This window comes from Alosa alosa, chromosome 8, assembly GCF_017589495.1.
Source record: "Alosa alosa isolate M-15738 ecotype Scorff River chromosome 8, AALO_Geno_1.1, whole genome shotgun sequence".
NCBI lineage: Eukaryota > Metazoa > Chordata > Actinopteri > Clupeiformes > Clupeidae > Alosa > Alosa alosa.
In genome coordinates this window covers 18,156,758-18,172,908 of record NC_063196.1, presented here as the reverse complement: position 1 = coordinate 18,172,908, position 16,151 = coordinate 18,156,758, and the positions used below count along the sequence as shown (strand labels likewise).

Sequence of the window (16,151 nt, the reverse complement as noted above, 5' to 3'; positions counted from 1 at the left end):
CAGACTTCAGAATACTGACAGAATGATGAAATGTAGTATGTAATTAAACTGCCTTATTTGAAATCTTTTTTTTTTGCTTTTTTGCAGATCAACATTTAATCGCTGAATACAAAACATCTATCCTCACCGCCTATGAGACTGTAGAGGAGTATAACGCCCTTCCGGGCCAGGATGTGCTTCTAGCAGACCGGTACACAGAACTCCTGATCATTCAAAAACACAGGAATCAAAGTGAGAGAGAGGAGGAGCTCCGTTCCAGAGGTGACACCCTCCAGCAGGTCTTCAAGACCAGGGCCAGTGAGACACACAGCCGCATTCATCTCGACCAGCTGTTCAAGCCCAAAGACTGTGGATCGGTGCCGAGAGCGGTCATTCTCCAGGGTCATTCCGGTCATGGCAAATCATTTACTGTCAAAAAAATCATGCACGACTGGGCATCTGAACTCTTCAAAGATTTTATTCTTGTCTTTCATCTTAACTGCAAAGAACTTAATCTCCTCTCTGGAGAGCACAGTGTGGTAGATCTGCTGAGGTGTGATGAGGAATTTACTCCAGTGATTTTAAGGATACTGCGAGACTCCCCAGGAAAGGTGCTCTTTGTTATAGATGGCTTTGATGAGCTGAGGTTCTCATTGAATGAAATTACCTCAGTACTTCCTAGTGGTCCATCTGTGCCTGCTCCAATCGAGGCCACACTGAGTGCTCTGCTGAAGGGGATTGTTTTGAGGCAGAGTGTTGTTCTGGTCACCACCAGGTCCACTGTCTCCGACAAACTAAGCGAGCAGCTCAAAACCCCACGCCGCTTTACAGAGATCCTAGGTTTCTCTGAGGACGGAGTGAAGGAATACTTCCAGAGGTTCTTTGATAATACAGAGCTCTCTAACAAAGTTTACGAGCACGTGCGTTCAAATGAGACACTCTTCACTTCCTGTTTCACCCCCGTCATCTGTTGGATTGTGTGCACTGTTTTCAGAGAGCATTTCCAAGAGGCAGTAGATAAACAGGGAAATTTTGAGACAACGAGTTCAATATTTGTGCACTTCATTAACACTCTGATGGAATATCACTGTGAAGGTTTGAGTCAGCTTGACCGCACACTCTTGAGGAGCCTTAGCCAGTTGGCAGAACGAGGAATTCGGGAACATCAGGTCCTGTTTAATGAGAGGACAGTGTCGGAAGAGTTTCCAGATTTCAACAAGGGTAATCCTTTCCTGTGCAAATTCCTGATGAAGAAGAAGGTCTACCGAGAAACCATGTACAGTTTCATGCACCTGAGCTTTCAGGAGTTCTTTGCGGCACTCTACTACATTCTGATAGACGATGAGAAAGAGGCTGGTAGAAAACTTCAGATGTTGCTTCAGTTTCCAGATGAAGTGGATTCTTTCAGACTATTCAAAGAAAATAGGAATCATGTTGTTCAGTTTCCAAATGGAGTGGATTCTTTTAGGCTATTCAAAGAAAATAGGAGTCATGTTGTTCAGTTTCTATTTGGGCTGTCAAACAACAATGTGCATTCACTTGTGAAGACTCACTCTTGGGTGGCTGTACGAGCCCAGGTGAAAGAGTGGCTGTTGAATCTAATTAAAACGGTGAGACTGCATACAGATATACCATTGTTTGTTCTGCATTGCCTCTATGAGATCCATGAGGAAGAATTTGTCATGCAAGTCATTGGGAGCTGGGGAGAGATTAGCCTCAACGTAAATCAGAAGAGGATAAATTGCTGGGTGCTGCTGTACTGCCTACAATGCTGTCCGAGCATCAGACAGATGATCCTGTATGGCCTAACCGCGGATAACCTGAGGATGCTACAGCCTGCACTGGATAAATGTGATGAGCTTGGGTGAGTATCATGAAATAAAAGTGAATTATGATATGTTGGGTTACAATGAATGCTGTATGATGTAATATCCTGTCTGATTATCTGTTGCAATGTGTTTCATTGTCTACTAGGGATTTTGCCCTGAAGTAGTAAATGTTCAAATGAAAGATATAACAAAAACCTTAAAATGTATTTTCTTAATCAAATACACCAACCTTTTTACTGCTCTACCAATGTTGTTGATTGGCTGTAATGTAATTTCCCAACTATTAGCTGAGGTTTATACATTTATTTTGCCAGATTTCTTCAGCTGTGAAGTTAATACATGGGGTGTAATAGAGTTATTACACAGTTGATAGGATATTAATATGGTTTTGTTTTTTTAACTTGCATAAAACACTGTCCTGTGGTTAATACACAATGCAGCTAGTACACAGGAAATTACTGTAATTGTGCATTGGTGGATCTGCGCCACTTTGTTCATTATTACAGAGCCATGATTGTGGACATTAGAAAGTCAGCTCAAGGAAAGAAATAACTGAATATGCCAAAATTACTATTGGATTGTTATTGAGGACTAGCCACATTAAAATGTAGGGTCTGGGCACTCACCGTTCGCAGTGCTCAGTCTGAGGGGCGGGATAATCAGTTGTTCAAATTCCCTCTGCACGCAATAGGACGCAATAGGATATTTGCTTTCAAGTAGCAGGAAATTCAAGCCAAACCGTTGCAACTCTGTCATCAATCATTATGTTAAGCCCACCAAACGACTCTATACACGATTTCAATGCCCTGATTCCTAAGTTTCGATTTCTGGAGCTCTCAAGCCAACGGAGAGTTGCTAGACTAGCCCTGGCAGCAAATGTAATAGACGCTAGGGGCGCGTCTAGATTTCTAGGCTAATTGAGGACTGGATATTTTAAAAACTTGTAAACATTTAAAAGCTTCAGAAGTCAAAAATGAGATGTTAGGTATTAACAAGTAGCTGATTTTTAGTATATCTTTAAGCCGGGCTATTCCTAAATGTTTGGTGTAAATATCAGACACACTTAGCCTGACCATAGAGCCTGACGAGCCAGACCCACATCAAGATGTAGGGTCTGGGAACTTACCATTGGCAGTGCTCAATCCGAGGGGCGTGATAAACGGTTGTCTTTCAAATTCCCTCTGCACCCAATAGGATAGCACTACAACTCATGAGTCCCATGCGTTTTCCCACCAGCGGAGCTAGTTGACTAGTAAGTTGATCAAACTTGATCAAACTTAATAAAAGCTTAACTTGCATCATGCTGTTCGCCAGCAGCAGCATTCATCTTCTTTGTTTTCAAGTAGCAGGGAATTCACGCGGAACCGTCGTAACTCTGCCGTCATTATGTTAAGCCTGCCCACCGACTCTAAACACAATGTAATTGGCCTGATCGACGTTTGATTTTTCAGGCTCACAAGCCAACTGAGAGTTGCTAGACTACCCTGGCTGCAAATTACATTTGGTGCCGCTAGGGTGCGTCTAGATTTCTAGGCTAAGACACACTACCTTCGGAGCAGAAAGCTACTGTCATCAAAGTTCTTTTTAATGCTTTTTGACGGGTGGATTCATAACACATTCATAGCAGCTGTCATAAACTGCACATAAAGAAAAACATTCATACCAAACCTTTCATGAATGTGGAAGACAGAATGACGACAACTTGTCAAAATAAAAGTCCAACAATCACAAAGCAGCTTTGTTTTAAATTTGCCTCCAATATTTCATAAAGGATACCATTAATTTAATATTTCCAGCCTTTGTAAATATTTCATGAATATCTTATGAAGTCTACATCAAATGTCACTTTACAAGTTGTGAAGTATTCGTAATCACTGAGTTTAACACTGGGAGGTAAACTAGCCTACATTCAGCTCAGCTGACCCGTATTTATGTAACCTGTAATGGTTGGATATTCCCAGTAGCAAAAGATGAGAAATCATCTGCAAAGGTTACATCATAAAACAAATACATGTTTATGAAACAAAAATTATTTGCTTGACCATGTTCTGTCTTTTTGGCACTGGAGTAGCCCATTGACTCAGATGTGACGTGATCAGGTAAGAGGTTTGGAACAAAAACGGCAATGTTGTTTTGCAATTGTTGGACTTCTATTTTGACAAGTTGTCGTCGTTCTGTCTTCCACATTCATGAAAGGTTTGGTATGAATGTTGAGTCATGTCTCATGAAACGGTCATTAATGCTTTATGTGCAGTTTATGACAGCTGCTATGAATGTGTTATGAATTCACCCGTCAAGTAAAGTGTTACTGTATGTTCTTATGGTTATGAAGGTTCAATCTAGAGGTTCTGTCAGATTCCGATGTTGATGATCTTATCTCAGCCCTGGGGGGAAACCAGAGGATGGATGCATTGAGGTAATATTAATGGATCCTAAAAATAGTCATTTTATATATTATAGCACAACCCCCATCTTTATTTTCAATGTAACATTTCTCTAGTAGCATCTCTCTCTCTCTCTATTGTGTGTGTGTGTGTTTGTAATACAAATATACACATTCCTTTTTCCATTTCAGAATAATGAGCACCCTGTCAGCTGAGAGTGTGGAACACATCCTCAAGGCTCTACAGAAAATTAAATATTTACCTACTGTTTCACTCTATGTAAACATGATCAACCATGATATTATAACCATGTCCCTACGTCTCATCCAAACCACAGAGATCTCAAAGTTCGACAGGAACCTTCTGCGGTGAGGACCCCCCTCCCCTTTCACTCACCCTTTTCACATATTTGCATGTGTACACTCTGCTGAGGCATGTGACTGTTTATTTCTGTGACTGGCAGCATTAATTGGCCTAATATGGAGGGTCATTGCTCATCTCTCTATTTTCAAAAATATGCCAACAGTCTCAGGTGAACATCTCTCTTTGATCCTTCTTTGTACATATTTCAGTTAAATACTCTTACATCTTTGATTTATTGATTTATGTCTGTGATTTGCATCAACATGTGTCAAATATGTAATGTCTTTTATGTCTGTTTTTAGACTGTATATTACCATTGATCCGGTAATGGTTCCAGAAACTGTCATCTCGAGAATTGCTCTCACATTTTTACATTCCCCGAAGACAGCCATTATTGACTTCAAGGACTTTGTTCAGGAGCTTCACATACTAAGAGGGTTAAGAGAAAAGTAAATGTATTTTTTATTAGCCTTTATAAGTCAGTTACTCAATGTCAGCATCTGTCACACACAGTGTGGTGTGTTTGTATGTATGGTGTGTGTGTGTAGACCAGCGTGGGAGAAGCATATGAATGCTCTGCTTTCCGTCCTGCGGTCACTTCCTGGTCTGAGAGAGGTGGAGTTGACGGTGGACCGTGTGACTGAGGGTTTGGCTGTGGACATCCTCTCATCCATCAACACCTGCCCCAATCTAAATAAGTTGCAGTAAGATCTCTCTGCCTGTCTGTGAAAAAGGCAATCTATCTATTAGTTTGTGTAGTATGTGTGTAAGTATCTTTGTTTGTGTTATTTCGGACGTGCAGTACGCATTGACGAGGATGAACAGATCCCAGTTGAATGTGATTATGGGAAGTTATATTCTAATATATTATATATTCTAGTTATATTCTAGTAGTGTGTGTGTGTGTGTGTGTGTGTGTGTACACAGAGCACAGCTAAACAGTAGATATTTTTGACCTGTTGGTCTATGTACTACTCAAGAAAAGGGCAATCATGATAGCATGGTACACACAAACATGACGAGTTTGCGTGCACTTTTAAATTGATGGAATGATGACAGTGCATGTGTAAACTGAGCATTGGGATGTGTACCGGATTGTGTTTTTGTTTATTCTCTTATCTGTGTATTTGTATCTTTTGAACTGTAGTAGGCTTTGTGTATGATAAAGAAAGATATGGAGGTACTGTAAATGTGATGTATTTTGGGGGTTCAGTGTATTTTGGGGGGCAAGTGGCTGTAGTTTTCATACCACATTCGCTCATGTGTGGAGTGCCTTCTTTATTCACGTCAGTCGGGGGTCAGAGAGGTGGGGTTTGACCTATAGCGGCTCCTCCTCGCTGGACCTAGGTGGTTCTGCAACGATCACTTGATCCCACCCCATTTCTTCCACTTTCTGTCACTCTTCACTGTCCCATCTGAATAAAGACATTAAGACCAAAAGTAAACTTTAAAATGAACGAATGTATTTTTGAATTCATACTCAGTTTTCTGGTCAGTACTTCTGTTCTCTTGTTAACAGGATTAAGAAAGAACCTCCACATTGGTCGGACTGGTTTACGAATGGGACAAACAGTGATTTAAAGAGTTTCTGCTCTGTACTCTCTGTGGAAAAAGATTTCAGCAAACAGTTGGACCCAAAGCTCAAGTGATGCTCTTACTTGAATCTGAAGATATCTATAACATTCACAGTGTCGACTACAGCTTTTTCAGTAGTATGAGAGTTACAAAGGAGTCTTTTGTCTGCACAGGTTCTCGGTCAAATGTAGAGATGGAACCCTAGATGCAACACTCACCCTGGCATATGTCTCAAATTCAGCTATCAACTTTCACAATTTTCTTCAGAAGTTTCACACATTAAGTGTCTTAAGAAAAAAGTGAGAATGAAATAATAATAAAAAGCACATATTAACAAGAGACTAGACTATGCTACTGTACAGTGTTACTACAGACAGTCACTGATATGTATCTGTGATTTCTGTTATCATAGCAGCTCAGGGTGTGATGAGCATGTGGATGCTCTGATTTCCTCCTTGAACACTCTGCCTGGTCTGGAGCAAGTGGACCTCACACTGAGCCCATTGACTGTCAGCTGGGTTACTGGGAGTCTATCCATCTTCCAAACTTGTCCCAGTCTGCAGAGACTACAGTAAGCTTTCTCCCTCTCTACGTCTGCACATGTATGTAATGTATTTGTGTGACCGATATCATGGGTTTGCATTGACTAGATCTGTTCACTGACTGTTCCCCTATCCAATTTATATTTACATTCATTTAGCAGACACTTTTATCCAAAGCGGCTTACGTATATCAGTTATATTAGGGCCATTCTACCATTGGGGCACAATGGTAGAAACCACAACTTTTCAGGCAGACTTTGGTTTGTGTTTGCAGGATTAACAGGTGTTCATTTCCAAGTGGTCATCTGTTTGTGACAAAGAATGCCATGAACAGGTACCGGTAAGTCTTTAACACAGTAGATGTAGGTAGTCTGTCTGTTTATCCCTCATTATGTGTTTGCTACATGGTTACACATATCAGAAGTGATCATCCTGACACACTGGTAAATGATAATGCTTTTTTTGTAAACATTGTATTTGGCAAGTAAATGTCTTTTTTGACAGTTTTGCTTTAAACAATCATATATCATTTCAAGGTTCCTTTTTAATGGTGCTATACCACTTGGTTTTATTCACAATAAGGAACATTACAAAGCATTTTAATGTCCATAGAGTAGAACTAGTGCAAATATTGAAATCCTTAGTATATTGTGTATCTACTGTAACTGTGTGTTAAGGAATGAATGACCGCTAAGGGATTTTGAAGGCTGATAACTACGACGGAGTATAGTGCCACACATGAAGAAACATTTTTTTTTTGCCATGACGAGATTAAACTCGCCATGTCGACATTAAACTTAAATGTCGACTATATCGACATGATAAATGATATCTGTCAAAATATCATGTTGAGTAGATATGATATTTCAACTTTATTCTCGAAATGTCGAGTTTAATGTCGACATGGCGACTTTAAAGTCAACATGTCGAGTTTAATCTCGCCATGGCAAAAATAATAATAATACGTTTATTTTATATAGCGCCTTTCTCAAACCCAAGGTCGCTTTACATAGTAGGAAGGCAGGGAAACACAATAACAAACAAAGAAAACAATACAACAAAGACAAGTTATCTGTATGGAACTATATTTTTTTTCTTCATGTGTGGCCCTAATACTCCGTCATAGATAACCTACCTACCGGTATTTTAATATTTGAGTTTTTCAAAAACTGATAATTCAAACATACTATTCCTGTAGAAAACCCATAGCCCAATTGCATGCCTGTAGGTAGGCAGAGACCAAAACAAGAATAGAAGAAAAGGGACTTTAATGTCAAAACTTAAAAGGAAAATTACGGTATTTAGCACTTTGAGTCCCTTTTCTGGTTTGTTTGGGATGAACTAGAGTGGTGGACGATTGGTCCTGTCTCAACCTTTCTGACTTGTTTTGAATCGCCTTTGACTACTCAGAATGGCTGGCAACAGGCATACTGTAGGCTACTCAAACATGTCCTAAAACAACCCTTCACAACGTTCGTTTTCAAAACTGTGCATCACCGAGTGGTTAGTGGTGTTCGTTGATGTTCTAAAACAAGTAGTGTAGCGAAATACAGTTTCTGTCGTGTTTTATTTGCCATTTTGTAAAATCCCATTGATTTCTCTTGGAAGACTCATTGCACGTTGATATTACTGCGCCACGGTCTATGCTTCAGGCTCAAATATTGAGCGGAAGTTTATACGCGGTTGTGAGGTGTCTGAATAAATAGTTCCACAATAGCAAATAAGACAGCTGGAAATCATACATTGCGCCGATATATTTGCCTTTAATAATCAATAGTCAAAGGCGATTCAAAACGAGTCAGAAAAGTCGAGACAGGACCAATCGTCAAAGTTTCAGTGTCCACCACTCTAGTTCATCCAAAACAAACCAGAAAAGGGTCCCAAAGTGCTAAATACCGTCATTTTTTGAGTTTAAAGGAAAATTCCGTTTTTTAGCACTTTAAGGCCCTTTTCTGGTACCGATATATTTGCTTTTAATAGTCAACAAACTCCACTAACCACTCGGTAAGTTGCATGAGCAGTCTGAGGCGATTCAAAACGAGTCAGAAAAGTCGAGACAGGACCAATCGTCAAAATTTCGGTGTCCACCACTCTAGTTCATCCAAAACAAACCAGAAAAGGGCCTTAAAGTGCTAAAAACAGGAATTTTCCTTTAAACTCAAAAAGGCAGTTCAAAACAAGCAACCACAGACAGGGCAGGATTAAACTTCACAAAAGGCAGGGCAAAAACAGTCCCAACACCCAGAAGAAGAGGTCAGCACAGAAAAACAAGACTTGACACAAACTACCACTGGTGATACAGACTTGACTTGAGCATAAAAAGGACTTATGTGAAATGACTGACAGACTCAAATTAATCCAGCAAAGAACACAAGCAGAGACAGGGTTTAATAAAGAGAGTGATTGGTAGACTGGGAGCAGGTGTGCAGGTAATAACTCAATTAACTCAATTAGGAACAAGGAAAACATGGACAGGATCACAAGATCCTGGATCAGATCATGACATTCACAGACTGTTCTCAGAGTATTCAAAGCATACTCTGGGCATTACATTGATTGTAACATGTTCTTACAGACCAACCAGTTGCCAGACACCAAAGAAGAATCAGGGGGAGATTAATCAGTTACAGTTTTATTGAATTTGTCAGTTATCAGAATCAAAGGGGGAGTTGGGGGTGGCTGCTCACTTCCAGGGTTTAAGGCACACTCGAACTTGAGCACACAGTGAATACACCACAAAGACACTACCAGCATGAAAAGAGTCAGGTAATCAAGATCCAAACCCACTCTGATCACAGCAACTCAGAACAAGCCTGGAAGCAAACAGTCATACAGCCAGTGGTCCTTAATGATTATCTCATCATTGGCTTAATAAATAGGATAAAATGGTTCTTTATTTAAATATTACAACAAGTTTTTACTTTTAAATTGAATGGATAAAAAAAATCAGTGTTACTACACGTCTAATACATTCAGCTATGCTAGACCGCTGGCTGAGCCACCTGGAAGAGGTAGATAGCGTGTCTAAGTCCTTTTAGGCTAGGCAAGTCCCTCCACTCGGCGGCCATATACCAACGTTTTATGGGCACTCATCGAGCACAGTCTTTGGGTCGAACTGCGCGTGCGCAAGGCTTCCGCGACACCAATCTTGCTCCAGCGGCGAGATCACAACACATGATTGGCACGATGTCTTCACAACACACCATATGATTGGCTCAATGTATTCACATCACACCACATGATTGGCTCAATGTATTTACATGTCGACGTTTTGCCGAGGAAGGGGTGGGCTATGTGTAGACAACGGCCATATTGGCGTGACAAACTAGCCCCATGCATTTCTATGGAGTATTTTTTGGAGTGCTGTGTCTCCGCATTAGAAAGTCTCTGATGGCGAGCAGAGTCTCAGCACAGGTCGGCTGCCCTGACTGGGGCTAAAGTTAATTACACAAACAAAATCAAGAGTCGAGCACTAATTTTAAGACTGTTACATTTGGCTACCGCATGTACTGGAAGTTAACTCTGAGCAAACACTAAACATCCACAGTTACTAGACTATTATGGTGGACTTGTTCTATTATTAGACATCAACCAAGAACTAAAGTCACACATTGACAGCACAACACATGGTACAACAGCAATCAAACAACACAGCTTAACAAACAAACAAAACCAACTGCACGCCATCCACCTTACCCACAGAACACATAGGAGACCAACAAGAGAGGGTGGGGCCATTGTTGCCACCATTATAGGGCTATCTTCTTCTCCCCAAATGGCTTAGGCACTTCCTGTCTGAGTGCATTGGCTTCCCCCCAAAGCACTGGTCCCAATACTACACCCCATGCTCACAGTCCATCCTGTTACACATTTAAATAGTAGCAGAGTGTGACATCAGCCTAGCTGAATAGGTGACCGTGTTTTGGGAAAGTTGTACACTTAACCAATTGCAGACAATAATTAATCATTCAACACAACTGATCTATCCTTTGGTGCATTTTGGAACATAATAATAAATAGATTGCTCTCAAGTTAGAACCCTTGTCAAAAGAATGTTTACCAAAACACAATGGCCAATAACCATCTTAAGAAGGCGTACAGTATGTGTTTCTTCCATAGACTGGATGAAATAGGTTTCTTCAGGCTGGATGTGAAAATGAGTTTGGAATCGAAAAACTTTGACATGATGTTAGACTCTTCAGGCATGGCCATTCAACTGACAGAGAGGTAAGAGGTGTGTGTGTGTGTGTTTGTGTATGTGTGTGTATGTATGTGTTGAGCACATTTCTTTTGTGCCTTAGGCAGGGATCACATTAGCCAGCGGCAAGCGGCAGGTTTCCTATTGTTCTCTATGGTTCGACAGTGGTGGCAACGCTGGCGTAACGCTAGCGTTGAAGAAGCTGAGCGTTGAACTTGGTTCAACTTTCAAAGTGCAATGTGAGCGTATTCAAGGTTAACCGTTTGTGTTACCATAGGAACGATATAGAACTTATTATGATCTGAGCATTGTGTTACGCTTGTCGCTGCTGCTTGTCGCTGGCTAATGTGATTCCTGCCTTATACTCTACGTTTTCCTTCCTTCCTAGTTCTGCCGGCAGTGATGAGCTGGCATTTGCTCTGCTCTCCTCCCTTTGCCCCATGCTTGGTCTGAGGGAGGTTAAACTGAGGGTGCACCTCCTTACTGTGTTCTGGGCTGTAAGGGGCCTCTCCCTCATACAGACCTGCCCCAGCCTGCAGAAACTACAGTAAGAACTATCTCTGTCTCCTTGTCTGGATTAGATCATAAACAAGTGTGTGTATTTGCGGTAACAATACCCATGTCTATTGAGCTGTCAGATCCAGCTGACTTTGTGCTTGATTTTGGCAGGATCAGTAAGAGAAGGTCCTCACCTACTACATCTGTGTCAAAGGATGCCATCAGCCTCAGGTGAGGTGACAGCAGATCATATGACAGCCCATCATAAAACCTGTGAGATGTTGCACAACACTGTTGGTAGATTGTTGGATTAAAATGGTGCCATCTGCACCATTTTAAAAAGAGGCCGAACAAAATCGACACCCCCCTCCCCCTGTAAAACTGGCTGTATCTTGGAAAGTATTGATCTTACATAAGAGTAATTTTACAGTGTGTCTCCTGGGTATTGGATTTGGAATTTTTTGAGACCTAACTGCGTGGGCCCTGGTTGAATTGACGTGGAATGACCCTATAGGATCTAGATAGATAGATCCTGCTTTGAACACGGTTGTGTCGCATTTTGAGCACCATCAGCGTGAAAAGTTGGAAATGACTACTGAAAAGATTTTAATGCGCATCCGAGAGTTTGGGGTAATTCTCGCATGTTGCGCAGTCGTCATTCGTTAGCATAGTAAGCTGTTCCTGTATTTCTAAAAAAATGTTGTAGGCTACGTTGCGTTGCAGACAAATGAGGTCCATAACACTGTGGACGTCAATTCCGATCTAAACAGCAAATAACTCAAGTCGTTATATTGTATTGTTGTATTATATTATATTGTATAGTCGTTATATCAGAACAAGAGGCTTTTGCGCAATAGCCAAAAGAATGTGCCTTTACTTTGGAGTGAGCAAGGTAGAAAACGAGAGGAATAGTGTGAATGTGAATGTCCCTTGTATGAATGTCCCTTGTAGTTTGCAACTGTGAGGTACATGGCAGGCGCCCCACAGAACGGTTTCATTTTGAGAGGTAGATATCCATGCTCTGGCACCCCCTCTGCGATGCGTTCGTCCCCCAGTTTCATGCGCCAGTTTCATGAGCTTTTATGACAAAACCGTGACTGTGGTAGTTAACAAACTACATCCTAATAGAAAACTGTTAGCTTTCCTGGTATCAAATGACAAATGGTATCAGTTAGGCCTATAACACAACATAAATTGTGCTGGCGACCCAAATAATATCTCCTGCGACCCAGACTTTGGGAAACACTGCTCTAGGGCACACTTGAAAATCCAAGAAAGCTGCCATATTTCAAGATGGCTACCAAAACTGACTGGGTGAATTGTTTTGTGTCAAAGAAATGCATGTGCTGGCTCATTTATCATGATAAGGGGCCTCATGTACAAAGACTTGTGTGGATTTCATACTAAATCATTGCGTACGCGCAAACCTGAAAAGTAGCGTACGCACAAAAAAAATCCTGATGTATGAAACTGTGCGTACACAGCATTCCACGCAGCTTTTCTTTGTACATCCCAATTAACGTGAAATTAAGCGCACATGCACGAGCATTACACTCCACCCTTTCTCCTCCCTCAATCACACTTATTTTAATATGCTAACTAGAAGTACATTCAAGAGCGCAGACCTGCGCGAAGACAAAATGGCCTATCCCACAATATTAATAACAATGAAAACTCCATTCATACTCAAACCTGTTGCAATGTTTAATAATTGAAATCATCAAATGAATAAAAAAAGTTTATTTCCAGCGAATGCGAGGTAGACCAGGGACTACAGGTGCAAATTAGCAATTGCTGCTACAACCTGGCTCAAGACATATTTTCCTGGATCCCAGGATAAATGTTATTTTGTGCATTGTCCCTGATTCAAATAAATAGATTTCCATTCCATTCCATTCCATTCCAAGTGCTTATCTGATGAAATGGCAAGAAGCTTACGTCTTTATCATCTGTAATTAATAACAAAAAAAAACGTAGTGGCAGAGCATGGCAGTGGCTAGGCTATAGGAGACCGTGGCAGAACTATTGGCCAGTCTGCAAGTAGGTGACAGGGTTCGCATAACTGGGTTTGAATGCATTTGGACCATTACAGCATAACTGCATTTATTAAAAAATCATTAAATCAATCGTGTCCAAGTAGTCTACCACGCATCATGCACCCGAATGGAATAAACTAAGTTGATCCAGGCCGACACGCCACAACATTACGATTTCTGGGTCAATATATTTGCACACAAGTGTGACAATGCATTTGCGCTTATTAGTCAGCCTATCTATTCACATGCATCCTGTCCCATATGTATTTCTTTTAAAATGAAAACTATCAAAGATATGAAGGGAAAACACTCAGCAAATGTTAAGGCATGGGCAAATGCGTGAAGCCGACCCAATTTATCAAAGGTTTTGTGGAAAGCTCTTCAAAATCTGAAATGTTTGATAAGCCAGTCATCAACAATCGTGTAACCAAATATCGGCGCTGTGTAGGCTAGGTTTCACATTACCTTTTAATTCTGATCCTCTAATAAGTCTACAGTTGTCATTATAGATAGGTTGTTGCATAACTTAGTAGAATTTGCGTATGTTGCATGTCAAAATATAGAAAATAGGCCTACTTTCGAAGTGTTATCATTTTTAATAACCCACATTTCACAATATACTGTGCAAATAAAGGCCTAACTTCGCGATCAACTAATGTTGTGCAGCTGCATTGCCTCTAAGTGTAAGCCAACTGGCGATACACATTGGAAATGTCGCGTCGCCAGACAAAGAAGTTTGCGGAGGACCGCACATTCTCTCACGTTCAAGTCAGTCATCGTACTGTACCTCGGACGTGGCGTGAGAAATGGTGTGCGCAGCATTTTTTGTCGTCGCGATGCTTTTTGTACATGAGGCCCCTGGTCAGCATGTTTAAATGGACATCAGGCAAGCCTGATGCTTTTTCTCTACGAAACTCCCCCTTGCTCGGTCTGAAGCTCTTTTCCTTTTCTTTGCATCTTCCGTCAAGGGTTTTCGCTGCTTCTTACGCCCGGCTCTGCCATTATACACACGTTTGCAACAATCGCTAAGCGTTTACGTTAGCCTGCCTCTGTGCTGTGGATGCAGGATGTAAACTGATCCTGCTTCGGTCGGCGGGTACGATACACTGAACATGCAAGCGGGATATTCTTCCTACAGGCAGTAGCGGCGAGCGAGAAAGTCTTCATTCGCCATGTAATGAGTCATTTAACCATATACCTCCTTAAGAAGATGAGTAATTAACACGAAAACGTTGCCTGGTGTCCCTTTAACATTAGCATGTTTTCAGTCATGCTGTATTCATTGTTTTCAGTTTCAGAAGCCTCAAGTAAATATTTACCTCAAATGTAGCTGTTTTCCCCTAATTGTTATATCAAACATCACAATACAGGGTGTAGAGGTTTGGTGGTAGAAGTAGTACATTTGTTTCAGCACTAAGCCACATACTTGGAGAGATGGACTACTAGCATGAGTTCTTCAATGTTAACGTTAACGTTAGTCTGCTCAATCCAGACTCCAGGCAGTTGGCATGGCAGCTCACAGGTCAGAAACAGCTTGGCGGCCTCGGCAAATCTTTCGCAGAGTAGCTCCAGCTGCTGTCCCGAGAAATCCCCTCGACCAGGCAGCGAAGTGCAGCACCGGCTCACAGATGGATGGGAAGGATGTAAGAGGCCCAGGGCAAAAGCTAGCCATAGCAAGCTCCCAATGGACAGACGTTAACAACATCAGCCGACTTGAAAGCAGTAAAAAGGACTAAGAGAATAACGAAAAAATCAAAATAGCGTAAATAAAGAGAGAAAACATTTAACTAGACAAATCAATACAAAAAATAAACATGACATTTACGAACATTACATAAAAACAAACAAAAACATGATGCCAGACGGAGCGGCGTGTCTCGCCAGCGTCCCCGTAATCTAGCAACGATTATTATACTATACTTATACTATAATTGGATTTTCGAGTGGCCAATCAGGCACATTTAAGTACACCCTGTAAATGAAAGAATTTGCACATTTAATTACGCCCTGTAAATGAAAGAATTGTAGACAAGCATTATGGGGAAAAAATGTCGGACTCAGATTACAGTATAAACAAACTATCCGTCGACACTGTTAACAACAATTTATGGTTATTAGTTGGGTTTGGTGATGTTCAGTAACAATTCAGTCAACCATTTTTAAAACTGAACTTGAATTTCAATCTGCCATCTGTGAGGTCTCTGTAGGTGGACTATCCAAGTGAAATGTTACTAATGGCGCTCTCAAGTTAGAACGCCTGTCTCATAAGCAGAAGGATAATTTCATCCAGGTTTTCTTAAATGTTTTGTTTTTTTTTCTTTCTGATGGCCATGTACGGCATGTTCTAATGATCTCTATGAACGCTCAGTCTGGAGGACGTATCAGATTCTGATGTTGGTGATCTGATCTCAGCCTTGGGAGAAGGAAAGAAGATAAAGGAACTGAGGTATGGTGGTAGACCCTACAACTGTAATTTCATATATTAACTTTTCCATCAGCTATCTCTCAGTGTCTGTGTGTATGTGTGTGAAATAAATCTAAAGACGTTCGTTTTTATATTTCAGGTTAACGGGCAGTCTGTCAACTGAGAGTGTGGAGTGTATCCTCAGGACTCTACAGAAGCAGAAATGTGTGGGTATGGTTGACCTCCAAGTGAACACCATCACCCTCCACATTGATGCCATGCGCCTACATCTCCTCCAAATCCTAGAGATGTCACAGTCCTATAAATACCTGTGGTGAGAAAC

General features: G+C 41.1%; 1 protein-coding gene across 4 annotated transcripts in view; it reads left to right on the top strand.

Annotated features, from left to right (window-relative positions):
* Positions 1 to 16,151, top strand: part of LOC125299543 (NACHT, LRR and PYD domains-containing protein 1 homolog) — a 48,609-nt gene that overhangs the window by 14,777 nt on the left and 17,681 nt on the right. For all 4 annotated transcript variants that reach the window (XM_048250859.1, XM_048250861.1, XM_048250860.1 and 1 more), the window contains exons 4-18: positions 88 to 1,843; positions 4,141 to 4,224; positions 4,384 to 4,560; positions 4,656 to 4,724; positions 4,858 to 5,004; positions 5,104 to 5,259; positions 6,075 to 6,200; positions 6,304 to 6,429; positions 6,543 to 6,701; positions 6,947 to 7,012; positions 10,792 to 10,899; positions 11,259 to 11,417; positions 11,540 to 11,599; positions 15,773 to 15,850; positions 15,969 to 16,142. In XM_048250859.1, the coding sequence (XP_048106816.1) occupies positions 88 to 1,843; positions 4,141 to 4,224; positions 4,384 to 4,560; positions 4,656 to 4,724; positions 4,858 to 5,004; positions 5,104 to 5,259; positions 6,075 to 6,200; positions 6,304 to 6,429; positions 6,543 to 6,701; positions 6,947 to 7,012; positions 10,792 to 10,899; positions 11,259 to 11,417; positions 11,540 to 11,599; positions 15,773 to 15,850; positions 15,969 to 16,142 (3,445 nt within the window). The remainder of the gene's footprint in view (positions 1 to 87; positions 1,844 to 4,140; positions 4,225 to 4,383; positions 4,561 to 4,655; positions 4,725 to 4,857; positions 5,005 to 5,103; positions 5,260 to 6,074; positions 6,201 to 6,303; positions 6,430 to 6,542; positions 6,702 to 6,946; positions 7,013 to 10,791; positions 10,900 to 11,258; positions 11,418 to 11,539; positions 11,600 to 15,772; positions 15,851 to 15,968; positions 16,143 to 16,151) is intronic.